Source organism: Lissotriton helveticus, chromosome 6, assembly GCF_964261635.1.
Source record: "Lissotriton helveticus chromosome 6, aLisHel1.1, whole genome shotgun sequence".
Lineage (NCBI taxonomy): Eukaryota > Metazoa > Chordata > Amphibia > Caudata > Salamandridae > Lissotriton > Lissotriton helveticus.
In genome coordinates, this window is record NC_136067.1 from 1,172,410,921 (window position 1) to 1,172,437,572 (window position 26,652).

Sequence of the window (26,652 nt, forward strand, 5' to 3'; positions counted from 1 at the left end):
CTGGGGGTGTACATGACCTTGGATAGAAGTCTCTCATATCAGAGGAACGTCAAGCGAGTGTGGATAATTTTGCCGAGGATGCTGCTAGGTGGAAGGCGCTAACCCTCACGATCTTGGGAGGCGCTGCCATGTTTAAAATGATTACGCTACCAAGGTTTTTGTACGTCTTACAAAATGAATACTTCCCGCTTCCTCGTCAGGTTTTCACCGATATAAACGCAGAGTTGAGATCCCTGCTGTGGCTGGGGAAACAGTCCAGGGTAGCACTGGGAACTCTGCAAAGGAACCAGTATAACGGTGGAATTTCCCTGACAAACATCGAAGCCTATTACTGGGCGGAACACCTCACCCCCATAAATGAATGGTTGCATGCCCCGGCAATGCATCCCACATACTGCCTAAAGAGGAGAACTATGGTGCGGCGCACCTGCCTACACTATATATGGAGGCAAGGGGAAGGAACAACTGCACTCAGCTACTGGGGTTACGCTAGGGATATGGGAGAGGGCGACTGAGGCAATAGGCTGGGCGCAGGCACCGACGAAACAGACCCCAATATGGCACTGCACTTGGCTGAAGGAGGTGCACAAGCTGCGTGGGTTCAAGAGATGGGACGACATTGGTATCTCCGTACTGGGGGACCTGATGAAGAGAGGGGAACTAAAGTCCTTCCAAGTCCTGAGGGCGGAATTTGGGCTGCACCACACACAGTATTTTAGATATGCGCAGCTGCGACACGCGTGGCGGGCGGATGAGGCGCTGGTGGGGCCCTTACCAGAGTATGCACCGCTGGAGGGGCGACTGTTGCAGGAACACATCCCGTGCAAGGCAGTTTCCCTGACATATAAAACATTGATCAATAATATACCGGATGGGCTGGTAAAACTCAGAAAATCATGGGAGCAAGATGTGTGGGAGATGGATACGGTGGATTGGGAAACAGCCCTGATGCACCCGAGGGAAGTAGCCATCAAGTCCTGCCTGCGGCTTATCCAGTATAAAATCTTGCACAGGGTATATTACGATAGGGTAGGTCTACACCGCATGGGGAGGGCTAGCGACACACAGTGCCTCAGATGTGGTCAGGAGAGGGGGATATTTTTACCACATTGTTTGGTTGTGCCCCGTCATACAGACGTATTGGGTGGAGGTCCTGAGGGAGTTGGGGGAGTTCCTAGAAGTCACCCTACTGCTAGATCCCAAATTGGTGCTGCTAGGCATAACGAATGATATTGACCTGAGCCGCCCACTCCTAATCTTTATAGTTCTGGCTATGGTGGTAGCTAAGAGGGACGTGGCGCGGGCGTGGGGGCCTCTACCCCTCCAAGACTGGATGAGTGGAGGAGGGGCATGAACCTATACATGGCTGCAGAGAGGGTCACGTACAAGGCAAGGGGGTACCCTAAGAAGTTCAATAGAGTATGGGGGAAATGGCGCCGATACCATGGCTTGGACGGAGGATTGTGAACCAGGGAGGGAGGGGTACTCGGCTGCTTTGGTTGGGAGGCGGGTTTAACTGGGGCTGTGTATTAGTATTTTGGGGCTCTTGGAAAAGCAATGTAAAGCCCAGTCGAGAGGAAGACGGGTGTATTGTTTTGTGGGAGGGAGGAGGAGGGCGGGGGGTGAAGGGTGGTGGCTGATGGTCTTCTGTGACATGCATGTTGTGTTTATGCACTGTAAAAAGCAAATACAAATATTCCCCCCAAAAAAGAATCCGAGGTGGAGGCAGCCCGGAGGTCAGTTTCACACGCGGTACTTCCGGTCTCCTTCCAAGCCCGAGACGCTCTGTGCGGAACACTAATGGAAAGCGTGCGTGCGTACATAGCAGAAGCGTAGCACTTAGTGAACGGAACAGGCAGCTCACGCTCCATCAGTGCCCCATAGCACATAAACCATCGCATGTGTGAAAGTCTTTCTGCATCCTCTCACACGGTGTGGGGAGTAAGAGGGCGGTACCACTTTAAAACTGTATTTTATCTTATTGACGTAAGTAAAACCCACCTATTTATAGCGTGCGTGTTCCAGGGCACAAAAGGAATGTTCAATCCCTGGTTAAAATGCAAGCATTGCAGTATAATATTATTATTATTTCTAACCTGTGATTTTACTTTTTCTTTATTTGTGTATTCATTTTTCCTTAATATTTCACATACTATTTCACAGTTCTCTTACAGTAGTCCACCTTGAAACACCTCACGGCTGTTTTATAAATTATTGCGGCTGCAGGACAGTTTATATTGAGCCACGGTCTGCAGCAAAAGGGATACTGAATGTATCTAAGAAACTGACCATGTCACCAATCCATCACCAGATTCTTAACAGGTAACCATTAACACAAAACAAGGGTGCGTGCCTCATGCTGACGAGGAGAGGAGGAGGCAGCAGGGGGAGGGGAGAGAGGAGGGGGCCTGCGCCTGTTTCCCTTGCTGCAGCGTGCTTTGAAACCATCTGTTAATTACAAACAGATGGTTTTAAAGTCCGCTCCTGCAAGGGAATCGCCAAACGTGCACGCGTTGCCATCGAAAGCAATTCAACGCGTGCACGTTTTTGGGGCCAAACCTGAATCGATTACTAAAGGTCTCCTATGCAGTGCATGAGCGCTGCATAGGAGAGACCTAAAAAGGGCACCAGGTCCCTAGTCTCAAATATGACATAAGTTTTATATATTCATAAGAGTAAGTAAGGGGTTATTCCCATGTTGAAACGATGGGAGCAGAGAGCCTTCCCTGAGGCAGCTAGTCTTGGCTTCCTTTTATTCTGTAATATGTGGAAGGCTCTCAAACCTCTGCTTTATATTATCTCGAGAAGCAAAGCCATTCCATTCTCCTTGGAGATCTCAATGTGTAGGGTAGAGGTGCAGCATGAAGACCTAGCAGCCAAGTGGTAGACTTTCCAGCTCATCTTGGATGTGTGATAGTGCACAGAAGTGGACTGACCTGCTTTTGGAGGATGTGTGGCCAGAAGATTGCTGTGGTGGATGAACTGGGCCAACAAGCCTTCTTTGGGCTCAGGGTCTGGGTGCCATAAAAGTCACTTATACATTCTGTGTTAAGTTCTTTACAGAGTGTATGTATTGCAGTGGACACGGAGCTCCTAGATCTTACCTAGAACTCCAAAGACTGCATAGAGTATTGGTGGTACCAGAGTAACTTTTTTTTTACATGTATTGCCAACACCATGGGGGGGGTGTATGCATTTTTGCTGGCAGGCACAAAGCAAAGATGTCACAGTGGTGATCTGTAGTTATGATCATTGAATACTCCAGTATTGGTTCCCGTGGATGAGGGTGACAGTGCTGGATCCATCCAAAGGACCTGGGGCATGCTGGTTCTATTGTGGGAGAACAAAGAGAGGACAGAGGATACTAAAAATGACCACTGCATTGTGAGGGGAGACAGACTTGATGCGGGAGTCCTGGTGTTTGTAGGCCACTTTGGGTGCTTAGAAGATTAGTGACCTATGGTCTTCCCCTGCCCCCTCCACGGTCAGAGGTCCAACTTTGTATATGATACCAAGGCAGGCCATAGGTCGAAAAGGCTGGCACCCATCGAGTTATCTGACGCCTGGAAGTAGTAAAGTGGTGGTGGAGGTATTCTGTTCAAATGAAGTACTCTTCTTAGGAGTTGCACAACTGGAATGAGTAACCTAACAGCCTTCTAGCATGCACACCCATCCCCTACAGTTCTACAATGTGACAGCCACTAATGCCACAAAGATATCAAGTCACAGGATGTGTGTCTGCCGGCCACCCGCAACTTGCCACTCTACACTTCCACTGACACAAGTGGGAGCATTGTACTGCTTAGTGAACTTGACGGGCCTGCTGGGCAAAGGTAGAGGCTTAATCCTTCCTTTTGAGACAGTCACTGGATGGGGAAACCAGGCAAGGGCAATACAAAAACATGTCCATAGGATACTCACTTCCCCGACCTAAGAATATGACAAGTGAAGAAGTATCAATCCTAAAGGCAGGATTAACGCTCTAGATGTTCCTAGTGTTTCCACAGTTGCCGGCGACTCTGAACGTTCCTTCCAAAACAGTGCTCATATATAAGACAGATTTCTTGAACACTGGACTACATGTACTATATGCTGATAAAATGTCTAAAAAGTTTGGCAGGAGTGAACTTGGGCTGGAGGCTGTGGAGGTTAAAGCCTGTGTGAACACTCTAGATGAAGACAATTTCTGGCTTATGGAATAGGCAGACAGCAAATGTCTTGACAACTACTTTAGGGGAACTGTTACTTGAAGAATGAGGCAGGTGTACCAATAGGTTCTACATTTAGAGGTGAGGTGCGAGTTCAAGGCAATTGGAAGTCCCTAAGGATGGTCGAATTTGGACAGTGTAGGTCCCCTTAAATCAATAGCTGTGATCCCTTCTGAAAGACCGGACAATCTGATAAACTCTCAGGTCGCTTTTGTGTAGTTTTGTTATAGATAATTCCATCCGCTTCATACAAATCTGTGGGAAAAGGGCAGTTTGACGCATTGGATGTTTGGGATCACAGAAGATCTCAGTACTGTGAACGTAGGATTTATGGACGTAGCTAAGACTGTGGTGGTGTTAATGGACAGTGTTATGCTGCAATCGGATAATAGAGTCTAATGAACAGCATAGTTTTAGGCACCTTCAAGTGTGTAAATGAACATGTGATTTACCTTCGGTAATGCTCTTTATGGTGGATACTCTATCTAACAGCAAGTCCTCACCTTATAAATACAGCTCTGCCAAACTGGATCTGGTGATTTTTCACAGCAGTTTCGTCCGTGCAAGTAGGTGGCGTCATGTGGCTTCACATAGGGTCCGTCCCGTTCTGGACTTGATATTAGGGCTACCTTATAAGAGCCACCTCCTTACATCCTCGTCAGTTTCTTTCTGATATCAGTTTGCAGAGGCCTTGGAAATCAGATTATGCCGGTGTGCAGATCTCTGTTTTGGAATGTTTTTAGTAAGAGCAAGCGGAGCCTATTTCAAAGAAAGAAGAGAAGGTGGGTCGGTGAGGAATCTGCAGTTAGATTAAGTAGCCACCAGAAAGAGCTTTACTGAAGGTAAGTAACATGTTCTTCTGATGGATTCTTCTAGCAGAAGATTCCTCACCTTGAGAATAGATAATAAAGCTGTAACCCCCTAAGTGGTGAATCTGTAGAATGGCTTAGAATAGAAAGTCCTGCAGGACGGAACCAACGAAATGTCCCTCTCCCAGACCTGGCTATCCAGGTAGTAGCGCTTCGTGAATGTGTGGCAGGTGCCTGACAGATAGGTGGAAACGTGATGGTAAACACCTATCTTGCCTCCAACCGGGTGAGAGTGCGCTACTTATGGCAAATTAAAGTGGTTCTTTAGCCTCTGTGGAAGCATGGGTGTGGGAAATTGGGTACTTCATTGCCTCTGGGAGCCTGGATGCTGGTAGCTGGATCACCAACCTCTACTTTGAATAGCCTGGTCAGTCTGTTGTTGCTGAAGCAGGATTTGGTGTGGCCTGTACTGAAATCCCCTTCCAAAACCACAAAAAGAGCCACAATTTTGGGTGTACTGTGTGGCAGTCGGCAGTGTCAAGACCTTACAAGATCATGCATTTCGCTGCATCCTGGCCATCCTGAATTACCCGCTGAAGGTTGGCCCGAAGATCCTCAGATAGTGCAGGCAAGCTAGTAGCCACCATTTCCCACAACACATGCAAATAACACCATGTCGCAACCCCGACATCCCACAGGAGGGCCAGGAGGGAAACGTAGGGATTGCACCTTCCAAGGGCTGGTGGACTGTTCCTTCTGATCCCAACCCTCATCTCTTTTCAGCAAGACGACTGGACTTTTGCTCCGAGCACTACACGCGACACCGATATCCCCTTTGTTGATCACGGCTCCTTTAAGGGAAACCCTTCTGACGACGACTCCGTCCAGGAGCTTGACGTCACTCTCCTGGGGCCAATCCCTGAACAATGAGGATGAGGGAGTGATCGCCAAAAACCCGAAAGGGGAGACAAAGACTCGTTCTGGAACGCCACGGAGAAGATGACAGAGACACCAGGAGAGGAATCCCTGCTACAACAGCAGTACCCTGGGGAATGAAGGAAGACTGGTGTGGCAGGAGGCCAACGACACGGCGCTGCGCCCAGCCACGTTCCTGGAGGAGCGTGGCTCTCCCAGGTACGGGAACGGTTTGCAGGTTGGGTCGGGAGGAGGGAGAAAGCCGATGAGTAGAGTGCCTGACTCCTTTCAAACCTCCCGGTACTTCCCTGCACACATACACGTCTGTAGATGTTAGATTGAGCACGGGTGATCCCTCACTCCTTTTCCCCCAATAATATTGTGACCGGACAACTATCCTGACACTTGCCTCTCTTCTCTCCTTTGCTCGAGCACACCTGACCTTGAAGGGAAGAAAAGAAGAAGACGTTAGCTGACTGTGATTGGAACCACGACTTGATAAGAAGCATTATCCGTTCCCTCCTTCATGAACTCTGGCTACAGAAAAAAAGGGTGTACAGCACAATAAATCCGGGTTTAACACAACGTGGTGTGGACCTTAATTCTTGTCTAGACTTTAATACCAGCGCCCGTTACACACCCCAAGAGGCAACTTGTGTTTACTGACCTGAGGGCTAGGCTAGCAGATGAAAACATACACTTCCCAAAAGATTTAATGAGATTTGACTTCCAGTATGGTGGGGTGGTCAGAAACTTTTTGGTATAGAGTCTACTGCTAGAGGCTTGAACTATCAGGCTCTCACATGTTGGGTGAAGCAGCAGGAAATATGGTTCTACTGCGGCCAATCGATGTCTACTAGCTATCTGCCCTTTACTGAAAGGTAAGATCCTGAATTCTTCCTTGTACCCAGGAGTGTATCAGTCTAAGCCTCGTTGAATTTGTTTTGACTTCTAATGATGGAAGATGGAAGTCCAGTTCTTCTGCTGCTCTCCTCATAACCATCACAAAGGAGGCTGAGTCTTCAGTCGAAGGACCAGGAGTGGAGTTTAAATCAGTGTCTGGGGATCTGTCTAGGCCACTGGCTTTTTGTAAATCCAGAAACAAGTTCCCATCATCATAAACCTGGGAAATGTCATCAGCATTGTCATTTTGCTGTTCGTCTGTATACCTCTAGTGTAAGGGAAGTTTATCAGAATCTAATTGAGGTTGGACTGGATGTTGAGGGCATTACGAATTTGAACAAGGTCACAATGGATTTGCACCGAGCCTAAAATGACTATTGGCTCCTCTTCCGGCATCCGTGGGGTTGACGCAAGGAGGATCAGCACTGATCTTGTTGCCGTATGCGGAGTTGGCACAGTCATCGGCATAGGATTCAGGGCTGACCCTTAAGCAGGGTCGAAGGGCACAGTGAGCATTTGGGATGGATCCGTTAGCTGCAACCCAGCTGGAGGCCTCCTTGGATTCATGGGGCCCGAAGGCATCAGTGGGATCTGGAGAAGACATAAACATGATGAAGCATGGCTTCCTTGAAGGCCTGTATCTGCTGCAATATCCCTGTTATACCCGAAAAGACGGGTTGGATCTGCATTAAAGTGTAAATTGGTTCTGCAGTTGGAGACCTAGACTTCAAGGTACCCAGATATCTGCATTACCTCTCTTGCTGAGAGTGGTAGGAAGAAGGGGACCTGTGTTTCAACTTCTTTTTCTTGGATTAACCAGATGACTTTGAATGTGACAACAATCTATTCCAGGTCTGGCTTCAGGAGAACACATGCGCATCCTCGACTTAGACTGGGATCGGACCTTCCGATCCTTCCTACAACATTGAGTCATGCGACAAGGCGAGATACCAGAGACAAACCTTATGTGGGTCTGTCACTGACAACATCTGCTTGTAGCAGTCCTCCCAGGGTTTGAACCCTCATGTTTTAGGGGGGCCTGTCCCTTGCACGCTGGAAAGAATTATAGAAGTTTTCTGTCAGTTGACAGAAGCAAGGAAGAAAGTTCCCGATCCTGAGAGAGGAACTGACCTTGAGTGGTGGTTTTATGGTGGCCCAAAGTCACTACAGGGGTGGGACAGGCTTGACGCAGAGTCGCTCAACACTACCACTGGCACACAAGGAAACGCCAGAGAAAATTCTCTAGTTCCAGTATAGCAGTATTTACAAGATGAGGAATTTGCAGTTAGAAATATTCATCAGAAGTGAAATGCTCATGAATTGAGAGACAAGATCAAGTGGGATATTGGGACTCAATTGTTTAATAGAGATATTGTGTTGTTTCAGAAAATCCACCTCATCAGCAATCCCAACCCAGTTTGTGGACATTGATAAATAATCATCCCTGGTGTATGCTGGTTTCAAAAGAGGATCACGAGGAGTGGCAATATGTGTATGGAAAACCTTGGCATTTGTCAGACTGAAAGAATGGTTTGAATCTAATGGTGGTGATACTAAAGCCAAAGGCAAATGGGAAAGAATGACTACCACTGTGAACAGTGTTTATGATCTTCTTCCCATGGAGCTTGCAACTTTTGTTTATGCCATGGGTCTGTCAGATGCATGACTGTTAAAACGTGGACCGGATGGAAAACATTCTTTCTATTCCAGGACACACTGCTCGCTTGCAAAATTAGACTGTTGCTAGTTCCCAAGATTGTTTTTCTATCTATTAGAAGGGTAGAGTTTCTGGCCAGAGGGATTCTGATCACTTCCTATCTACGCTGAATGTTGGATGGCAGATTATTGACAGCTGTGAAGTGCGAGTGTTAAAAGTACTGGTCGCCCAGGACCAGGAGTTGTCTAACTATCTTTATTAGGTGAATGTTATGAAAGACCACTCAAACAATTGATCAGCATTTGTAGAGCGCAGCACTGTCACCCCGGGGGTATCTGGGCACTGGGGCAGGGGGGGCTCCTTCATTAGGGCGGAGAAGCGTCGCCCCACTGCTTTCTCACAGTGTGGGAAGCAGAAATATAAAATGGTAAAACTTGAATTTTATGTTTCAGCTTGTTGCACTGTGAGAAAGCACAAGAGTTTGGTTGGGGGCAGGCGGGTGGTAAGATCTGCTGGAGGGCAGGGGAGGAGTGGCTAGCCCAATGCTGTGGGCCGTCTGGGGCCAACCAAACCAGTCATGCGCACTCTCCCTTTTCTCCATGTAGGCTGCATGCACCAGGGAAGGTACGTTTATTTTTTTTTTTCATTTAATTCCCCCCCATGCGACCACACCGACCTGGCGTCCGCCCCACACCACCCACACCCCCACCCGCGAGTCATGCTGGCCGCGACTGCACTGGGGTGCAACGTCTCCATTGAAAAGTCTGGTCTTGAGAAAATGACGGGAAGAGGGAAGAAACAAGCAGAAAAAGGCAAAACAGAAAACACTAGCAAGCAGAAAGGGCAAAACAGAGGGCAGAAAAACAAGCAGAAACCGCAAGAAAGAGCAGAAGAGGGCAAAACCGAGGGCAGAAAAACGACCAGAAAAGGCAAAACAGAGGGCAGAAAAACAAGGTCGAAAGGCCAAACAGAGGGCAGAAAAACAAGCCGAAAAGGCAAAAAAGCAAACAGAAAGGACAAAAACAGCAGATGAGCAGAGAGCAGAAAATGAGCAGAAAAGGCAAAACAGAGGGCAGAAAAACGAGCAGAAAAGTCCAAACTAAGAGCAGGAAAACTAGCAGAAACGGCAAAACAGAGGGTAGAAAAACAAGCAGAAAAAAGGCAAAAAAGAGGGTAGAAGAACAAGGCGAAAAGGCAAAACAGAGCAGAAGAGGGCAACATAGAGGGCATAAAAACGAGCAGAAAGGAAAAACAGGGAGCAGAAAAACAAGCAGAAAAGGCAAAACAGAGGGCAGAAAAGGACAAAATAGAGGGCAGAAAAACAAACAGATAAAGGCAAACAGAGAAAGAAACGAACAGAGGAGGCACAAACAGAGGGCAGCAGGTAGACAGGCAGCAGAGGGTAGCAGAATGCGAGCAAGCTGGATAGGACAGCTGTCATAAGGGGAGGTGGTACGAGGACCTGCAACAGCCACTGAGATGGTCCTTCAGGGCCAAACAATACTAAAGAGCCAACAGTCAAACAGAATCAGAGATCTGGAGGCCAAGATACTTCTCCCAGAAAGGGAATTGGCTACCAACTCAGAATGCAAGAGACTTAGGACAAGAAGCTAATTTAGGAATACAGGGAGATGGTCTCATACGCAACTAAGGTGCACTATACTACAGAAATTACTGCGCAAGGTCAGAAACAAAGTTGATAAACTGAGTGCTTGGCTGAGTCATCACATCTTCTCAGCCAAGATGGTACAGATTCCAAGGGATCCTGAGGTTAGGTTGATAATTAATGGAGTGGCTCGGACACTTATTGAGGATCAGTACGTCTTGCATTGCTCTCAGATTATTGATTACAGGTCAGGTTTGGGGGAAACTTGATTTCCCTCAATTACTGTTGGAATCTGAAGGACTGAGAATAGGATCTTACAGTAGAGGGGATACAGAACGGAAAGATGCCAGGTCCCTGTGGTCTCCCACTGGAGCTGAGCTAGCACTTTTCAGACTTTTTTTAGATGCTAAGGCAGTAAATGGGTTTCCTACGGATCTAAGATAAGCAATTACTACATCCATCCACAAGTCAAGTAAACCGATGGAGAAATGTTGTTCCCACTGTCAGTCAGGATCGAGCAAGCACCTACAATATGAAGTCCTCAAAGAAACCACCCGTGTGTTTAGTCAATAGCTTGATATGTTCTGGTATACGCAAGCTCTGGTCTGCATTTGTTTCTGCATTGTTGTAGGAGATCCATTCCCTGCATATCTCTGTTGTGAAGAACATGACATCACATGAACAGCAGCTCGGAAGGTGCCACTGGCAAGAAGGTCAGAACCAGGAATTCAGAAATCTTTAGAACAGCTGTGTGCTGCCAGTTGCTCTGTTTCAGCATCAGCGGTTACACATCCCTTCGCAGTGTTATATAGCTTGCTAATCTTCACTACAGATCATTGGGATTCTTTGTTATTTAATCCCTGCAATTAAGTGTAGTATTGTATCTTGAATATTAAACTGAACCGCCACATAAAGATAAATAAGTGAGTGGTTAGCTAGGGACATTTGATTGGCTACAGTTTTCTGTTTTTTTCATTGAATCCTGGACTCATTAGATTTTTTCATTACTATAACCAAGCTGGGTCTGAACTTTTTGCTACACTTTAGTCAGAATATTCGTTGGTGATGTAATTAGTTGTGTGGTTTCATATCATTTAGGATTTGTTAGGATGGTGGAGCTAGGAGACCACGGTGCCTTTATTACATTATTCTGTTCCAGCACTTGTAGTGCACATTGGTATCCAATGCAGTGAGTCTTTGCTGGTTTCCTTTTTCATAAGCACACACATCAGACTAAATCCTGAATCATTGTCTACACCAGAACCAATTTAGCAATACTGCTATATAGCTCCATTCTCTTTGTCTATTAAAGCTGCCCAGAGCATTTACATCAAATCTCTGGGAGTCATCGTTGGTGGCAGCATGGCCAAGGGATTACTGGGTACATATGTCAAAATGTTAAGGTCACAGCAGCACATAATTTGACACCCACCAACCAAGATATTTGGATGGCATCTGTGGCATGGGCTTCAAAGATTTAACAGTTAAAAAAGAGAAAAGAAAAAAAGTTAAGATTAATAATATGTATGCACATTTTGTTGAAGAGATGAAACAGGGTAAACAAGATTAAGGGAGACTACTGTTATCCAAAAGTACTCTTCATTGGTGTGTAGCAAAAACTTCGAAAATGGTTGACCCTCCAGCAGGGTACTTTGAGGATGTCTTAAGCAAGAAGTTAAGTAAAAAAATGAAAGCTTTCCCAATTTGTAAGGGATGAGACACGAAATTCTAAATTCTGCGGTGAAGATGCTGAAGATTTGTATGTACAGACAGATATAGATAGAGTTATGACTGAATGGCTTTATAGTACCACATTCCCTTTTGGGATATGTCAATATGCATGCAAGGAGATATGTGAATACAATATGAACACTTTGCACTTAAGCATGTGACAACAAGTGTTTGGAGGCTTATGGCGAGGCAGGTGTTTTCATTAAAGGAAAAAGGATGGATGCAATCAATATTGAGGTAACGGAATTGTGAATCAGATCTGCTATTGTTGTATTGTCCATGTGTGTGCCCAAATGTATACGTGAGAGGAGTTTTCTAGTGGATGAGGAGTCATGAGCGTGCATTCAAAATGAAAGCATTGACAATCATAAATGCGCTGTCCATGCCAAGCTAGGCACGGGCATGAGGCAACATAAACTATCCCTTGTGGGATGGAACCATGTGGATTTAAGACTTCCACCAAAAATCTACAAGAAGTGAGAAAACTCATGATCTGATTGCCAGGCACAATGCCTCACTCAGCTACTGGTGTCAGTGGCTCTGTGTGTTGCACCATTGGTCTCACAAGCAGCTGAGGTCCCTGCAGGTAACAGCGGTGATGCCGCGGTGGGGGGATTTCAAGGGACGATGCTCAGGGAAAATTAATGGTTTAATTTTCCCTTGGCATTGTCCCTCAAAATTCCCCCCAACGCGGCCCCAGCGCTGTTACCTTCACGGACCGCGTCTGCTCACAAGGTGCACTAAGGCACAGAACCCAGATCCAATAGTTTCAGCAGTAAGTGGTAACTGGTCCATGTGAGTCACTGCTAAGAGCTACCAACTCGCGTGGGAATTAGGCGTAATGAAGACCTCTTAATTTTAACAAAGGCGGAGCAGGCCTTTATTCCACAGACATTGCCAGATGTATCTCACATCTTCCAACAGGGATTTCAGGCACCACTTCTAAATTAGGCAACTCTCACGGAGGCATAATGGAAGTTAGACTCACACTTGCTCGGACAATGCAAGTCTCGACCTCATCGTTATCCTAGCTACTATCCCAGAGGGTGTGTATGCCCCATATGGGTAACAACTTCAGGACTGGGGAAGTTACCTCTCCCCAGAATGTTAGAGAGAAGAACTATAACCTCACTATGGGTGTGCGCTACTAGGGCAAGAGAATAAGTTACGGTATGAATGTTTATATATATGTCATAAGAAAACCACCGGCCTGCCATGGGGCATAGATATTTATTATTTAACTTGTTGTGCTGAGATATAGGCAAATGTGTAATTAAATTCCCAGAGTATGGCACCAGGCTATCCTTGTATGAGTGACTCATATTAGAGTGATGCAAGAAGGCAGTGCTGACTTGCAATCAGGGTGGAGGCATTACATGTCCATTTATTTTTTTACAAAGGGAATGAATCCATTAAATATGCTTCGTACACCGAAAATGATTCCCTTCTCCTAGGTAAGTTAGCACCAAACAGAAGTAGAATAGGGGTCATTCAAAAAACTTTTTACAGAACTCTGCTATGGTAGTCAAGGCTATAAGATAATGAATGCAAAGACTCGATTGAAGTCGGATCGATAATAAAAGGAATGGAAAGAGCAAAATGTGTCCCAAGCATTGTTGCTTTTATGGTTACGACACAACCGAAAAAAGGTTATTGATTCTAGTCAGTTATGTAAAAACATGGTCATGGTACTTGACTGGAATGGTAAAGAACTTACACAATACCGATATTCTAGTTTTTTTTAAACATGTCTGAAATTATTATATTCCAAGTTACATGGACAATATATATTTGCAACCTTGAGCTAAGACAGACCTAAGGGCAGACTAGAATTGTGTGGAAATGTAAATGTGAAGTACGCAGAGTTGAAAGTAACTGCAATTACTTGATCATGTGCGCTTGTGTGATCATAGAATCCTCTTCATAATAGTATAGTCTTTATGCTCCCTTATATTTGAGCTCACCAACCTATTTTCTTATTTGGCACTAAATACAGAGCACCATGACAATGCAACGGTGAGTCTGGTGCTTTTGGTATGATCATTCAATAATGGTAAGCATGCAGACATGTGAAGGGTAATACCTAATTTACTTTGTGTCGAACATTGTCGGCAGTTTAATGGGCGAGTTTCTATCAGGAAAGCTGTCTAGACTAACTACAGTTTCTGGTACCCCCGTTTAATATCCCTATATGGCTGGTAAGCAGTTTGAGTGTAAATCAGAAAGGAGGGACGGATCACTTTGTGAATGACCAATGTGCATAGTCAACAAAGCTTCATGTAATAATACCTTTCAGTGAACGAAATAGTGTTATAAAAGTTGTTTGCGAAGCTGAGCAACACAGCAATGTTTTAGGCATAATTCATTTAGATGTTCCTACTCCCTGCTGATTTACTGAAATGGGTCACAAACAAGTTGCAATGGGAGTCCATTATCAATAAGGAAGCGTAATACAGGGCTAATATTTAAATTTTTAGTTTGCTTCCTGTTGTCAGCTATAGCAAGCATGAACAATCATATTAAAGCCAGGACTCTATTAGGTGGTCAGAAGCTCCTGCAAGGTTTAGTTTGATTGGGAAGTTAAAGTGGAAAGCAAAATAGCTCCGTCCACAACAAACATTCATAAGGTTTAATTATAAAATATAAAATAATCGTTTGCAAAAGAAAAATAAGTCACTAATATTTGAGGTGATGGTTATATGAGAAGGTAGTAGCACTAGAAACGAGTGAACATGAGAATCTTCTGAGAGCTCCATCCCAGAAGAACAGTTGTGACTTCACCTTAAGAGGCTTTATCAAGCATTTGAAGAAATGTGCACTGGGCTTAAGATACAGTCTATTATTAATTGTGGAAAAGAGAAATACACATCACTGACAGCATTGGCACGAATGTGTAGATATGAAGGTTAGATAAACATGGTAACTACGGTGAAAGAATCCCATACCTTGGGCCTAGGTGGGGGTAGAAAGGTGTCCAACATGGATTTTAGGAATCATGATAGGGGGTTGTTGGCCAATGTTGTATCAGTCACTATGGTAACTGGTGCTGACTGGGTAGCTTGGAGTAAGCATTTCTCATTCTGACCCAAAATAGGGGCAAAGAATGCTCCTTCAAACTATCATTTGCTGTCCTTCATAAGTCTCTGTGTCAAGCTTCACTATTATGTTACCAGAATTTCAAAATGTATTTCGAGACTGGGTCTGAAAAGCAGTGGTCCTTGTAAGACTTGCAGGACATACTTTCTTCCATTGATGGAGGCTTCAGCATTGGCGTTTACTGACCTCTCCGGAGCATTCAAGAAGGTGTCGCATGATATACTGTGGACAAAAGTGGTTGGGTGAGTTAACCTATTGTGCCTGACCAGCGTTCTTTGCTCGTTACAAACTGATAACTGTGTCAAAACATAATGAGTTGCAAACATTTTTGGCGTTGACACACACAAGCACACACATTTCGGTTGCTACTGTGTTGCATTTAATTTGTGCTCACCTGTTTTCGTATATTTGGTGATCTTGACAGCTTCATAATGGTCAAATGGGGAGTAAAAGCTTTGTTGTCCTTCACAGGTATGCCTTTTTCCTTAAATATCTTTTCTAGGGTTTCTGTAGGATACAAATGCATTGGTAGTAAGATGCCACATGCTGATGTATGCTTAACAATATGCTGTTGGTCGTATAAAATGTGTGTGTGTGCGCCATAGTTAGAGAAACTATCAACAACAAAAAAAGGGAAGTCTTCTATGATCATCCATGCTAAAAAAAAAGCATTATCAAAGCCAATCAGTCTCGCCGGGAGGTGTTACCATGCGCTCTACAAACTCCTTTAAACTAAACTAAACTAAACTAATGCTAGATTTATTCATTGTAATTTTCTTTTAAAGTTTTGTGGCATGGTATGGTATGGTAAGGCTTGTCATTGTATAGTATGATATAGTATGCCTGTCAGTATATAGTATGGCATGTCTTTGTTAGTATGGTATGGTATGGTATGGTATGATCTGTCATTGTGTGGGGTGGTATCCTATAGTATGGAATGGTATGGCCTTTCACTGTATGGTATGGTGTGGTATGTTACAGTATGGAATGGTATGGCCTGTCATTGTATCGTTTGGTAAAGTCTGTAATTGTATAGTATGGTATGGTATGGAATAACCAGTCATTGTATATTATAGTGTGGCATGGTGTGGCCTATCATTGTATAGCATGGTGTGGTATAGTAAGGCATGTCATTCTATATTATGGTATGATATCGTGTGGTCTATCATTATATAGTATGGTAAGGCCTTTCATTGTATAGTATGGTATGGTAAGGTCCGTCATTGTACAGTATGTTATGGCATGTCATTGTATAGTCTAGTATGGAATTGTAGGATATGGTCTGGTCAGTCATTGCATAGTAGGATTTAGCATGATGTGGCTTGTCATTGTATATATGATGATATGGTATGGTCTTTCATGGTATGGTATAGTATGGACCTGTCATTGTATAGAATGGTAAGTAATAATATAGCCTGTTATCCTATAAAACGGTAGGGTTTGTCAATGTATAGTATGGTAAGGTACAGTATGGCCTGTCATTGTATAGAATAGTATGGTATGGGCTCTCATTGTAGAGCAGCGTATGGTATAGCTTGTCATTGCATAGTATGGTATGGTCCAGCCTGCCATTGATTAGTATGGTACGACATTGTAGGGTATGGTATGATTTGCTACGGTACTTTATGACCTGTCATTGTATGGCATGGTATGATATGGCCTGAAATTGTATGCTATGGCATGATCAAATGATTTGGCCTGTCAATGTATAGTAAGGTATGGTATGGCCTGTTATTCTACAGCATGGTATGGCATGGCCTGTAACTGTATAGTATGGTATAACAAGGCCTGTCATTTTATAATTTGGTATGGTTTGCTAATGTATAGTATGGTATGGGAAAGCATGCCACTGTATAGTATGGTATGGTCTGTCATTGTACAGTATGATACAGCCTGTAATTGTATAGTATGTTATAGCCTGTCATTGTATAGTTTGTAATGGTATGGCCTGTCATTTTGTAGTATGGTATAGCATGTAATTCTATAGTATGGTATAGTATGTTATTTTATAATATGGTATCGCCTGTCATTGTATAACACAGTATGGTATGGCCTGTCAATGTGTGGTTTGATATGGTCTGTCATTGTATAGTACGGCATGGTATAGCCAATCTTCGTACAGTATGGTATGATATGACCTGTTATTGTACAGTATATATAAAAAAAATAAAACAGACACACGAAAGAGAGCGATAATACCACATGGCAGGGGCGCAGAAATACAGAGTAGACCAGCGTATTCCAAACAGTGGGTCACAAGCCGATTTTTGGTGAGTTGGAAAAAAGTCTGAGCAATAAATTAAGATGCTTTTACCTTCTGTGTTTCACTTGTCACATGTACTGGTGCTACAAAGACAGAAATCAAATGTCAGCCTATGTCTTCTGACAAATTGCTTCAGGATTGTTGTTCACTTTTCTTTCTCTGACCGAAAAGTGAAAGGGATTTTTAAAGCGAATTATGTGACAATTTTGATGCAGCACTGGGCATGTCAAAGTAAAGGTGCAGTGATTCATGTCTTTGTACTTACCATGAGGAGGTATCAGTGGCCTACCTTTTGTTCCTCACACACATCAGCACAAGGGCCTCCCAAGTGTGACACCCAGTCGAGCATCTGGGGTCCGCCTCCACTTAAATCAGGACACACACTGCCCAGAGTCAAGCAGTGCCTGATGGCCATTCCATGTGCCTCCTCAGTCTCGGGGCTTATTCTTGCTGCATTATTGGCATAATTTGACACCCCTCTGTAGCTCAGTCTGTCCCTGCACTAGCCCAGAAGTGGCCTTGCATTGTTCTGATTAGCACAAGCATAGCCTCGAAGGAGTTTATTGTATACTTTGTCGGTCATAAAAGCAATTGCTGAAGACTTATAATTCATAAAAATCGTAACTAATAGTCTGTATACTTACCTTTAAATAAAATATTTGGGTTCTGAACTTCAACATTTTTGCATAATTATTCAATAAAAAAATGGACTTTTAAGGAATGCAAATAATTTAACACAATCACTGGATGATGTTCACCATTGTGTCAGAACTGTACGAAAATGAACTCTGATGCAATCAGTATTATTATGACTAATTCACGCCTGGTCAGCGGTAGGCAGGACAAGCAAGCACAACTTGCTACGACCTATCACAAATTGTGTACTTTTAGATACTGATCACATCCAAAATCGTAGGAATATTGTTTCGGATTTGAAAATTATTTTGAGGTCTGAAGCAGACTCGAAGGTCCTTCGTCAGATAAGCTGGTTGTTAGATACAATGCCTGTGGCCCCACCTTCTGGTTAACCACATTTTCTACCTTGTCATGGACCTCTTTTTTAATGAGACTGACGGCGGGTTTACCCATGAACTTTTGACTTGCAAGTTAGGGGAAAACATTTAAAGGGCCCTGCAACTAAAAAAGGTCCCTAAGCCCCTGCCCATGCTGTTTTTAGAAACATTAATTAATGGAGTCTTGTAAACACTACAGATCACAAGAATCATATTAACATCAAGGAGCCAAGCAGGCTAACACCCTTGAATGATGTAACAATCATTTGCTAGTTGATAGTGCAGGTTACAGCCAGATTCATCAAAGGAAAATCGGCTCGCAAAAGGCCAGATTCTGCGAATCTGGCCCTTTGCGAGCGCTTTTTTTGCGTTTGGGATTCATCATCCCAAATGCAAAAATCGCAAATTATTAAATCGCTAAATTGCGATGAATTGCATTTAAGTTATCTTAATTTGAGATTCCTTAAATGCAATTCATGAACCATTTAAAATTAGCGAAATCGCTATCTGGGGCCGCTATTTACCGCGAAGTCTGACTTCGTGGTAAATAGCGAAAACTTAAAAAAATGCACTTTAGTGCATTTTTCTTAGTTGTATGTTACACACACACATGTCCTTTGGACATGTGTGTGAGCAACACCAGTGTACATTAGCATTTCAGGGGTGCTACAGGGTGTCCTTTGGACACCCTGGCACCCTTGAAATCGCTTCCTTATTTGCGATTCGCTAATTGTTAATCGCAAATAAGGAATGACTCCCCATTCATTCTTATGGGCCTTTAGGCCCATAGGAATGAATGGGAAAACCATTCCTTATTTGCGATTAGCAATTAGCGAATCGCAAATAGGGAGGCAGTAGAAATCGCAATAAATATTGCGATTTCTACATGAATGCCGTTTTGCGAGTCTTTAATAGCGATTCCTTAATAATCGCTATTAAGGACTCGCCAAACATTACAATGATGAATCTGAGGGTTAGTTCCCCTTATTATGTATAGGCAGTTTCAGTTTTTGATTTAAATAAACAAACATTGCAGTTGATGGAGGATAAATGCTAAATAACGCTTGCCTTTATCAATTCTCCCTATCAAAAGAGATTTCCGACAATTATTTCTTGATGAAAACATGTAAAGTGGCTAAGTCGAAAAACATGAGATTTCATATTGCATTGTAAAAGCATGCAGAAGTGTTTGAAACATGAACACGTAATCAAACAGAGAGAAACAATGATATTTACACATGTACGTAACGAACAAGTTACTTACCTTCGGTAACGATATATCTGTAAGAAACAGTAGTTAGTATTAGATTCCTTACCTTAGAATATCCCCAGGCGTCAGTCTGGATCCGGAAACTTTTGCGTAGCAGTACCCCTGCGCGTCGGTAGGCGTCGTCTGCAGGCGTCCCCTGCGGCTCCGCGTCGTCGGCGTCGTGCGCCGTGATGACGTCGCTGGAGTATATAGACGCCGCCTCCACGCGCTGACGTCAGTTCTTTGCACACAGCTTTTCCGCGCCAGAACACGCAGAGCTATGTGAGAACTAACACTGGTGCCATTTGAAACTAGAGCTCTGAAAGGGATGACCTTAACCCTAGGTATCAGTTCGCAGAACGGGGAGGACGGGTGGGGCGGTAAGGAATCTAATACTAACTACTGTTTCTTACAGATATATCGTTACCGAAGGTAAGTAACTTGTTCATCTGAAAGAAACAGGTTAGTATTAGATTCCTTACCTTAGAATAGATACCCCAGCAATACCAACCCCGGTGGTGGGTCTGCGAACCAATACAAACCTACACCAGAAAGTCCTAGAGGACCGAACGGCCAAAGAAGCCATCCCTCCGGACTTGACTGTCCAGGCAGTAGTGCCTCGCAAAGGTGTGCAGCGAGGCCCACGTAGCCGCCTGGCAAATGTCCTGCAAAGGGACTCCCCGGCCCAGGGCAGTAGTAGCCGCCATGGCCCGAGTGGAATGGGCCCTCAGCCCAACAGGAGGCTCCTTCCGAGCCAAAGAGTAGCATGCTTTGATGCACAGGACGACCCACCGAGAGATGGTTCGTTTCTGTACCGCCCTTCCCTTCTTCTCACCCACGTAGCCAACAAACAGTTGGTCATCCACCCGGAACTGGCATGTGCGATCCATGTAAAATGAAAGCGCACGTTTTGGGTCCAGACGATGGAGCCGCTCTTCATCCTTTGAAGGATGCGGAGGCGGGAAGAAGGAGGGTAAGGTGATGGACTGCCCGATGTGAAAAGCAGAAACTACTTTGGGCAGGAAAGAAGGCCTAGTCCTAAGAACCACCTTGTCAGGATGGACGGACAAGAAAGGAGGTTTAACAGAAAGAGCCTGGAGTTCACTCACTCTCCTGGCAGAGGTGATGGCAACCAGGAAGGCCGTCTTTAAAGTGAGAAGACGGAGAGGACAGGAATGAAGCGGCTCAAAGGGAGCGCACATCAAGAATGTCAGAACCAGGTTCAAGTCCCACTGAGGCATCACGAACGGAACAGGAGGATACATGTGCGTGATGCCTTTCAAGAATCTCAGTACAATAGGGGACTTGAATAAAGATGGCTGATCAGGTAGCCTTAAGAAGGCGGAAAGGGCAGAAAGGTAGCCCTTGATAGTGCCCAGAGCAGAGCCCTGCTGGGCAAGAGAAAGAAGGAAGAGGAGAACCTCGGAAAGAGGGGCAGAAAGGGGATCCACAGCCTTTGCTGTGCACCATGCCACAAATCTTTTCCACCGGCAGGCGTATACCGACTTTGTGGAGGGACGCCTGGCTGCCAGAATCACATCACAGACTTCAGGAGGCAAGTCGAATTGCCTCAACTGTCGCCGCTCAATCTCCACGCATGGAGGTGGAGGCTGGACAGGTTCGGGTGGAGGACCGTCCCCTGCTGCTGCGACAGAAGGTCCTCCTGAAGGGGCAGGCGGATCGAGGGACCGACTGACATGCTGAGTAGCTCGGGATACCAGTATCTTCGAGCCCAGTCCGGAGCCACAAGGATAACTTGGGCCCGGTCGCGCCTGATCTTCTTCAGCACTCTGGGCAGAAGTGGTATAGGCGGAAAGGCGTACAACAGACCGCAGCTCCACTCGCGCCGAAAGGCGTCGCTGAGCGAGTGCCGTCTTGGAAACTCCAACGCGCAGAACTGATGACATTGCGCGTTCTCTTCTGTGGCGAATAGATCTAACCAAGGCTCTCCCCATTGCTGAAAGAGGCCGTTCGCCACGTCCGAGTTCAGACGCCATTCGTGATCCACCGAGCACCGACGGCTGAGTTCGTCCGCCCTGGCGTTCAGAGAACCTGCCAGGTGTTGAACCGTCAGAGTCACGCCCTGACGTTCCAGCCATTGCCAGAGGCGCAGAGCCTCCTGGCAAAGGGTCCACGACCCCACACCGCCCTGTTTGTTGCAGTACCACATGGCGGTGGTGTTGTCCGTGAACACCTGCACTACACTCCCGTTGACAAAGGGGAGGAATGCCTTCAGTGCTAGGCGAATCGCCCGCAGCTCCAACATGTTGATATGGAGCCGGGACTCCGCCGGAGACCAGATGCCTCTGATCTCCGCCTCTCCCAAGTGGCCACCCCAGCCCTGGAGGGACGCGTCCGTCACAACCACGTGCTCCGGTTGGGGAAGGGAGAGGGATCTGCCTCTGACCCAATCGCGGTCCGTAAGCCACCACTGCAACTGTCTCGCAGTGCCCTCCGAGATCAGGACATGGTCGGACAGGTTGCCCTGATGTTGGGCCCACTGAAACTTCAGGTCCCACTGCAGAGCCCGCATCCGCCACCTGGCTTGATGCACCAGAAGGATGCAGGAGGCCATCAGCCCCAGAAGCCGCAGCGTCAACCTGACCGAAATCCGGGACAACGGCTGAAAGATGGGAATCAGAGCCTGAATATCCCGGACCCGCCGTTCCGGAGGATAAACCCGAAACTGCGCCGAGTCGAGAACCGCTCCGATGAAAAGGAGCTTTTGAGAGGGACACAGGTGTGATTTCGGCACATTGATGGAAAACCCCAGCTCGTGCAGGAGGTCTGCCGTCATCTGAAGGTGGTGGACGACTGTTTGGGGCGAGCCCGCCTTCAACAACCAGTCGTCGAGGTAGGGGAAGACTGAAACCCCTAACCGGCGCAGATGAGCTGCGACCACCGCCATCACTTTCGTGAACACCCGTGGGGCGCTGGTAAGGCCGAATGGGAGCACGATAAACTGAAAGTGCTCGTGGCCTACCGTGAACCGCAGGTAACGCCGGTGGGCCGGCAGGACGGGGATGTGAAAATACGCATCCTGCAAGTCCAACGCTACCATCCAGTCTTGTGGGTCTAGAGCAGCCAAGACCTGAGCCAAAGTCAACATCTTGAACTTCTCCTTCCGGAGGAAGCCGTTGACGTTCCGTAGGTCCAAGATAGGACGAAGGCCCCCTTTGTCCTTCTTGGGCACCAGAAAGTAGTGGGAGTAGCAACCACACCCTACTTCTGGCCCAGGAACGCGCTCGATGGCCCCCTTGGCCAAGAGGGCTGTAACTTCCTCCTGCAGAAGTGTCAAGTGGTCCCCCGACACACGGTGGTTCTGCGGTGGCATGGCTGGAGGAGTGGACTCGAAGGGGAGGGAGTAGCCCCTTCGGACGAGCTGCAGCACCCACCTGTCCGATGTAATCGTGCGCCAGTGGGAGTGGTGATGACGAACCCTGCCACCCACTGGCGTCACATGGGCCCGAAAGCTCGGACTAGGAAGATTTGGAGGCTGCAGCGGGGGGAGGTGTGGACTGACCTCGCCGCTGCCCTCTACCGCCACCACGGCGGAATCCACGGCCGCCACCGCGCTGGGGAGCGTTCTGCGGCGCGTGGCTGGCAGCACGCGTGGGACCGCCCCTTCCTTGGCCACGAAAGGGGCGAAACGAACCCTGCTGCTGGCGCTGGGTCGAAAGACCCAAGGACTTGACCGTGACCTTGGAGTCCTTGAAGCGCTCAAGCGCGTTGTCCGCCTTGTCACCGAACAGGCGACTGCCATCGAAAGGCATGTCCATGAGGGCAGTCTGGACATCCGGCGAGAAGTTGGCGGATCTCAGCCAAGCATGGCGACGAATCGCCACCGTCGTGGACATAGCCCGTCCCAGCGAGTCGGTCGTGTCAAGACCACACCTAATCGAATACCTCGCCGCGTCCCGGCCTTCAACCAAGGCCTGGTTGAGCTTGTCCCGCACCTCCTGCGGGCACTGCGGCAGACACTCCGCGACCGTGTCCCACAGAGAGTGGGTGTAGCGGCCCAAGAGGCATGCGGTATTACAAGACCGCAGTCCAGCACTCAAAGACGAAAAGACCTTCTTGCCAAATTGGTCATATCGCTTCGATTCCCGATCGGGCGGAGCCGACGGGAATGCGGACTGGGAAGTGGAGGCCTGGATCACCAGACTCTCCGGGGAGGGATGGGTGGAAAGGAAGGCAGGGTCGTCCGAACACGGACGGTGACGCCTGGCAACGTTCCGGTCAACCGGTGCACCGGAAGCGGGCCTGGACCAGGTGCCCAAAAGGACATCCGTCAGGGCCTCATTAAATGGCAGCAGAGGCTCCTGTGGGCACGACTGCGGTTTAAATACTTCGGTGAGGATGTTAGGTTTCACCTTAGCGACGGGGAGCTCAAGGCGCAAAGCCTTGGCAGCCCTCATCAGGACCACCGAATAGGCAGCCCCCGCCTCCGACGCCACAGGGGAAGGCGAGACAAACCCAGGGTTGGGCGACTCGTCCAGACCACTGGCCTCACCTAAGTCACCTACCCAGTCCACGTCATACTGGCAGGCTCGTGACAAAGGGTCCTCAGACCCCTCCCAACCCTCTCCATATTCGTCCTCATCGCCATAGGACGAGTCGACGATATAAACCGGCTCCTCGGAGCCAATGGGCCCCAACGGCGCCGGACTCGGCGTCGGACGACGCCGGTCCGACTCCGCGTCAGGAGTCAGAGAGGGATCGGGGTGGCGCCGCGCGGCGCCGGGGACCCGACGCCGGACGGAACCGACGGCGAAGTCACGGCGCCGCGCGGAGGCGGCACCACGGGTTGCCCCAATGGAATCGGCGCCGGGGAGGCCGGAGGACCAGCCGGCGAAGACCCTGAAGGGCCCAGCGGCGCCGGGGCCGGAGCACCCGGCGGCGTCGGGGCAGGTGCACCCGAACCGCTCGGGCTCCCAGACGGGACCGACGGGCCCGCAGGCGCCGTAGGCCCCGCCGGAGGAGACATCGCCCTCATAGCCATGAGGAACTCCTCAATCTCCTCGCGCGACGCGCCTTCCCCAGGGACCGACGGGTATGGGGCAGACGGCGTCGGCGACCCACGCGGGGCCGCGGGGGTGGGGCCACCCGAACCCCCGGCCGCATCACGCGGGCGTCGGGGGAAGTCGGGGGTACGATGATGACGCCCCGACCTCTTGTGACGCTTACCTGATGAACCGGAGGAATGGTGGCGACTCCCGGAGCGCTCATGGCGGCTCCGCGATCGCTCCCTCGACCGCTCCCTCGACCTCCGACCGGACCGGGACCGCTCTCGACGCGGGGCCGACACTCGGAGTTCGAGTAGCTTGCGGGACCGCTCCCGTCTAGCTTTACCTGTCAAGGCCCGGCAGTCGACGCAAGACTCGACGTCGTGGTCCGCGCCCAGACACCGGAGGCAGAGTCGATGGTGGTCGGTGACCGACATCATTCGGTCGCACCCGTCGCAACTCTTAAACCCGGGCATCCTACCGGCACCTTGAAGAAAGAGTTAAAGTTAACAAAACTAGGTCAAAAGACCGGAGTACTGCTCTTCGGATCTGCGCTAACTGGCGCGGAAAAAAGAAGAACTGACGTCAGCGCGCGGAGGCGGCGTCTATATACTCCAGCGACGTCATCACGGCGCACGACGCCGCCGACGCGGAGCCGCAGGGGACGCCTGCAGACGACGCCTACCGACGCGCAGGGGTACTGCTACGCAAAAGTTTCCGGATCCAGACTGACGCCTGGGGATATTCTAAGGTAAGGAATCTAATACTAACCTGTTTCTTTCAGATCACGTGTTTTGAAAAACAAACCTTACTTAACATAGATAGTGTGGTGAAGATAACTTTCAAAACATATCAAAAAGAAATAATATCTGCCTAGTAAAGCTCCCGAAATGACTAGAATGCTTAATTTAGTAAATTCTTTTTTGCAATCTGTTTTTATTGAGTTTAACATTTTCAACATTTCGGCGACCGTACACACATACATTATATACAGATCATTGAGTAATAGGCATGCAGTGGAGAATGTGGAAGCAAGCATTCCAAATCAAAAATACTTACAAGTGCAACCTAAACTGTAAATTGCAACATATATAGAAAAAAAATATTTATAAAGAGGTCCTTGACAATGGTTATTAGTGTCCACTTGCTGTCTATAGTGCTCATTTACACAATGTGTACGGCGCCATATGTCTTTGGTAAGTATTGTCGAATGTATAATGGAGGCGGATGATAATGTAACGGGGGAACTCAAAATATAACAGGAGAGTGCGTGACTATGTTGGAACTTTCCTCTGATTCCCCCACCTGGCGTATTTAGTGTATTGCTTTACGCAGTGAGTATTTTGGTATATGCCTAAGAGGTAACCTTGAGATATGCATGTTCCTATTCTTTATCAAGTCTGTTCACTCCATGTCCTATTTCATACCTTTTCCGTCTGCGAGTGTGTTTCCCTATGCTGTGGGGTTTGCTGAGGATATGGTTTCCATATTGGTATCACGAATGTGTAGCAGTGCAGTTAGCATCACATTCCTGCTTGCAGAAAGTGGGATCTGGTGTATACCCATATTATCTTCTCGGCCGAGCGCAATACTTTAGGAAAGGGGGGGGCGCTCGCCCCCCCCCCCGCAAGAATGGCAGGGTCATCTCGGTGGTGGGGCGGGCCCCTTCGCCGCATCTTGATGACTTGTGTGTCTTTTGCTTTCTCGCCCTAAGTGCGCAAGGTATTCCCAGACGTGAGTCCTGGGCTCACTGTGCCACTGGAATCAAGCTATCCTGGCTGAAGAGGGGTGAAACCCCGAAACCGGTCCCAGGATGCTTGTTTCCGGTCCAGGGAGGACCTGGCTTGGCAGTTCGGGCTGAACTGTTCCCATGAGGCACAGGGTCAAGACTGATTTGCATATGGCCAGGTCTAAACTGGGGTGTCGTTGTGAGCAAAAAAATGATGGATTTAACCCAGATCTCTTGACTGGGGGTGACTGTTTTGATTTGATCTGCATTCCGTCATCAATTGTGTGTTTTAGGCTGATAAAGTTGAGCAGGATATAATCTTTCAGCTGAAGGGTTAACAAACTACTTCTGTGGCACGCTGTGCTGCAGTTCTGACTTGGCTAGATGAAACCATATTTTGGTTTATATGATCTGACAACTGAATCTCGAATTTCCTTTGTTTCTCTCTAGGCAACCAGCAAATGTTC

At 47.4% G+C, this 26,652-nt stretch overlaps 1 protein-coding gene across 1 annotated transcript in view; it reads right to left on the reverse strand.

Annotated features, from left to right (window-relative positions):
• Positions 1–6,803: 6,803 nt before the first annotated feature.
• Positions 6,804–26,652, reverse strand: part of LOC144762633 (uncharacterized) — a 676,873-nt gene continuing 657,024 nt past the window's right edge. Inside the window, exons 6-7 of the mRNA XM_078647868.1 lie at positions 15,320–15,432; positions 6,804–7,103 (exon numbers count right to left, since the gene is read on the reverse strand). Coding sequence (XP_078503994.1) covers positions 6,804–7,103; positions 15,320–15,432 — 413 coding nt within the window. The remainder of the gene's footprint in view (positions 7,104–15,319; positions 15,433–26,652) is intronic.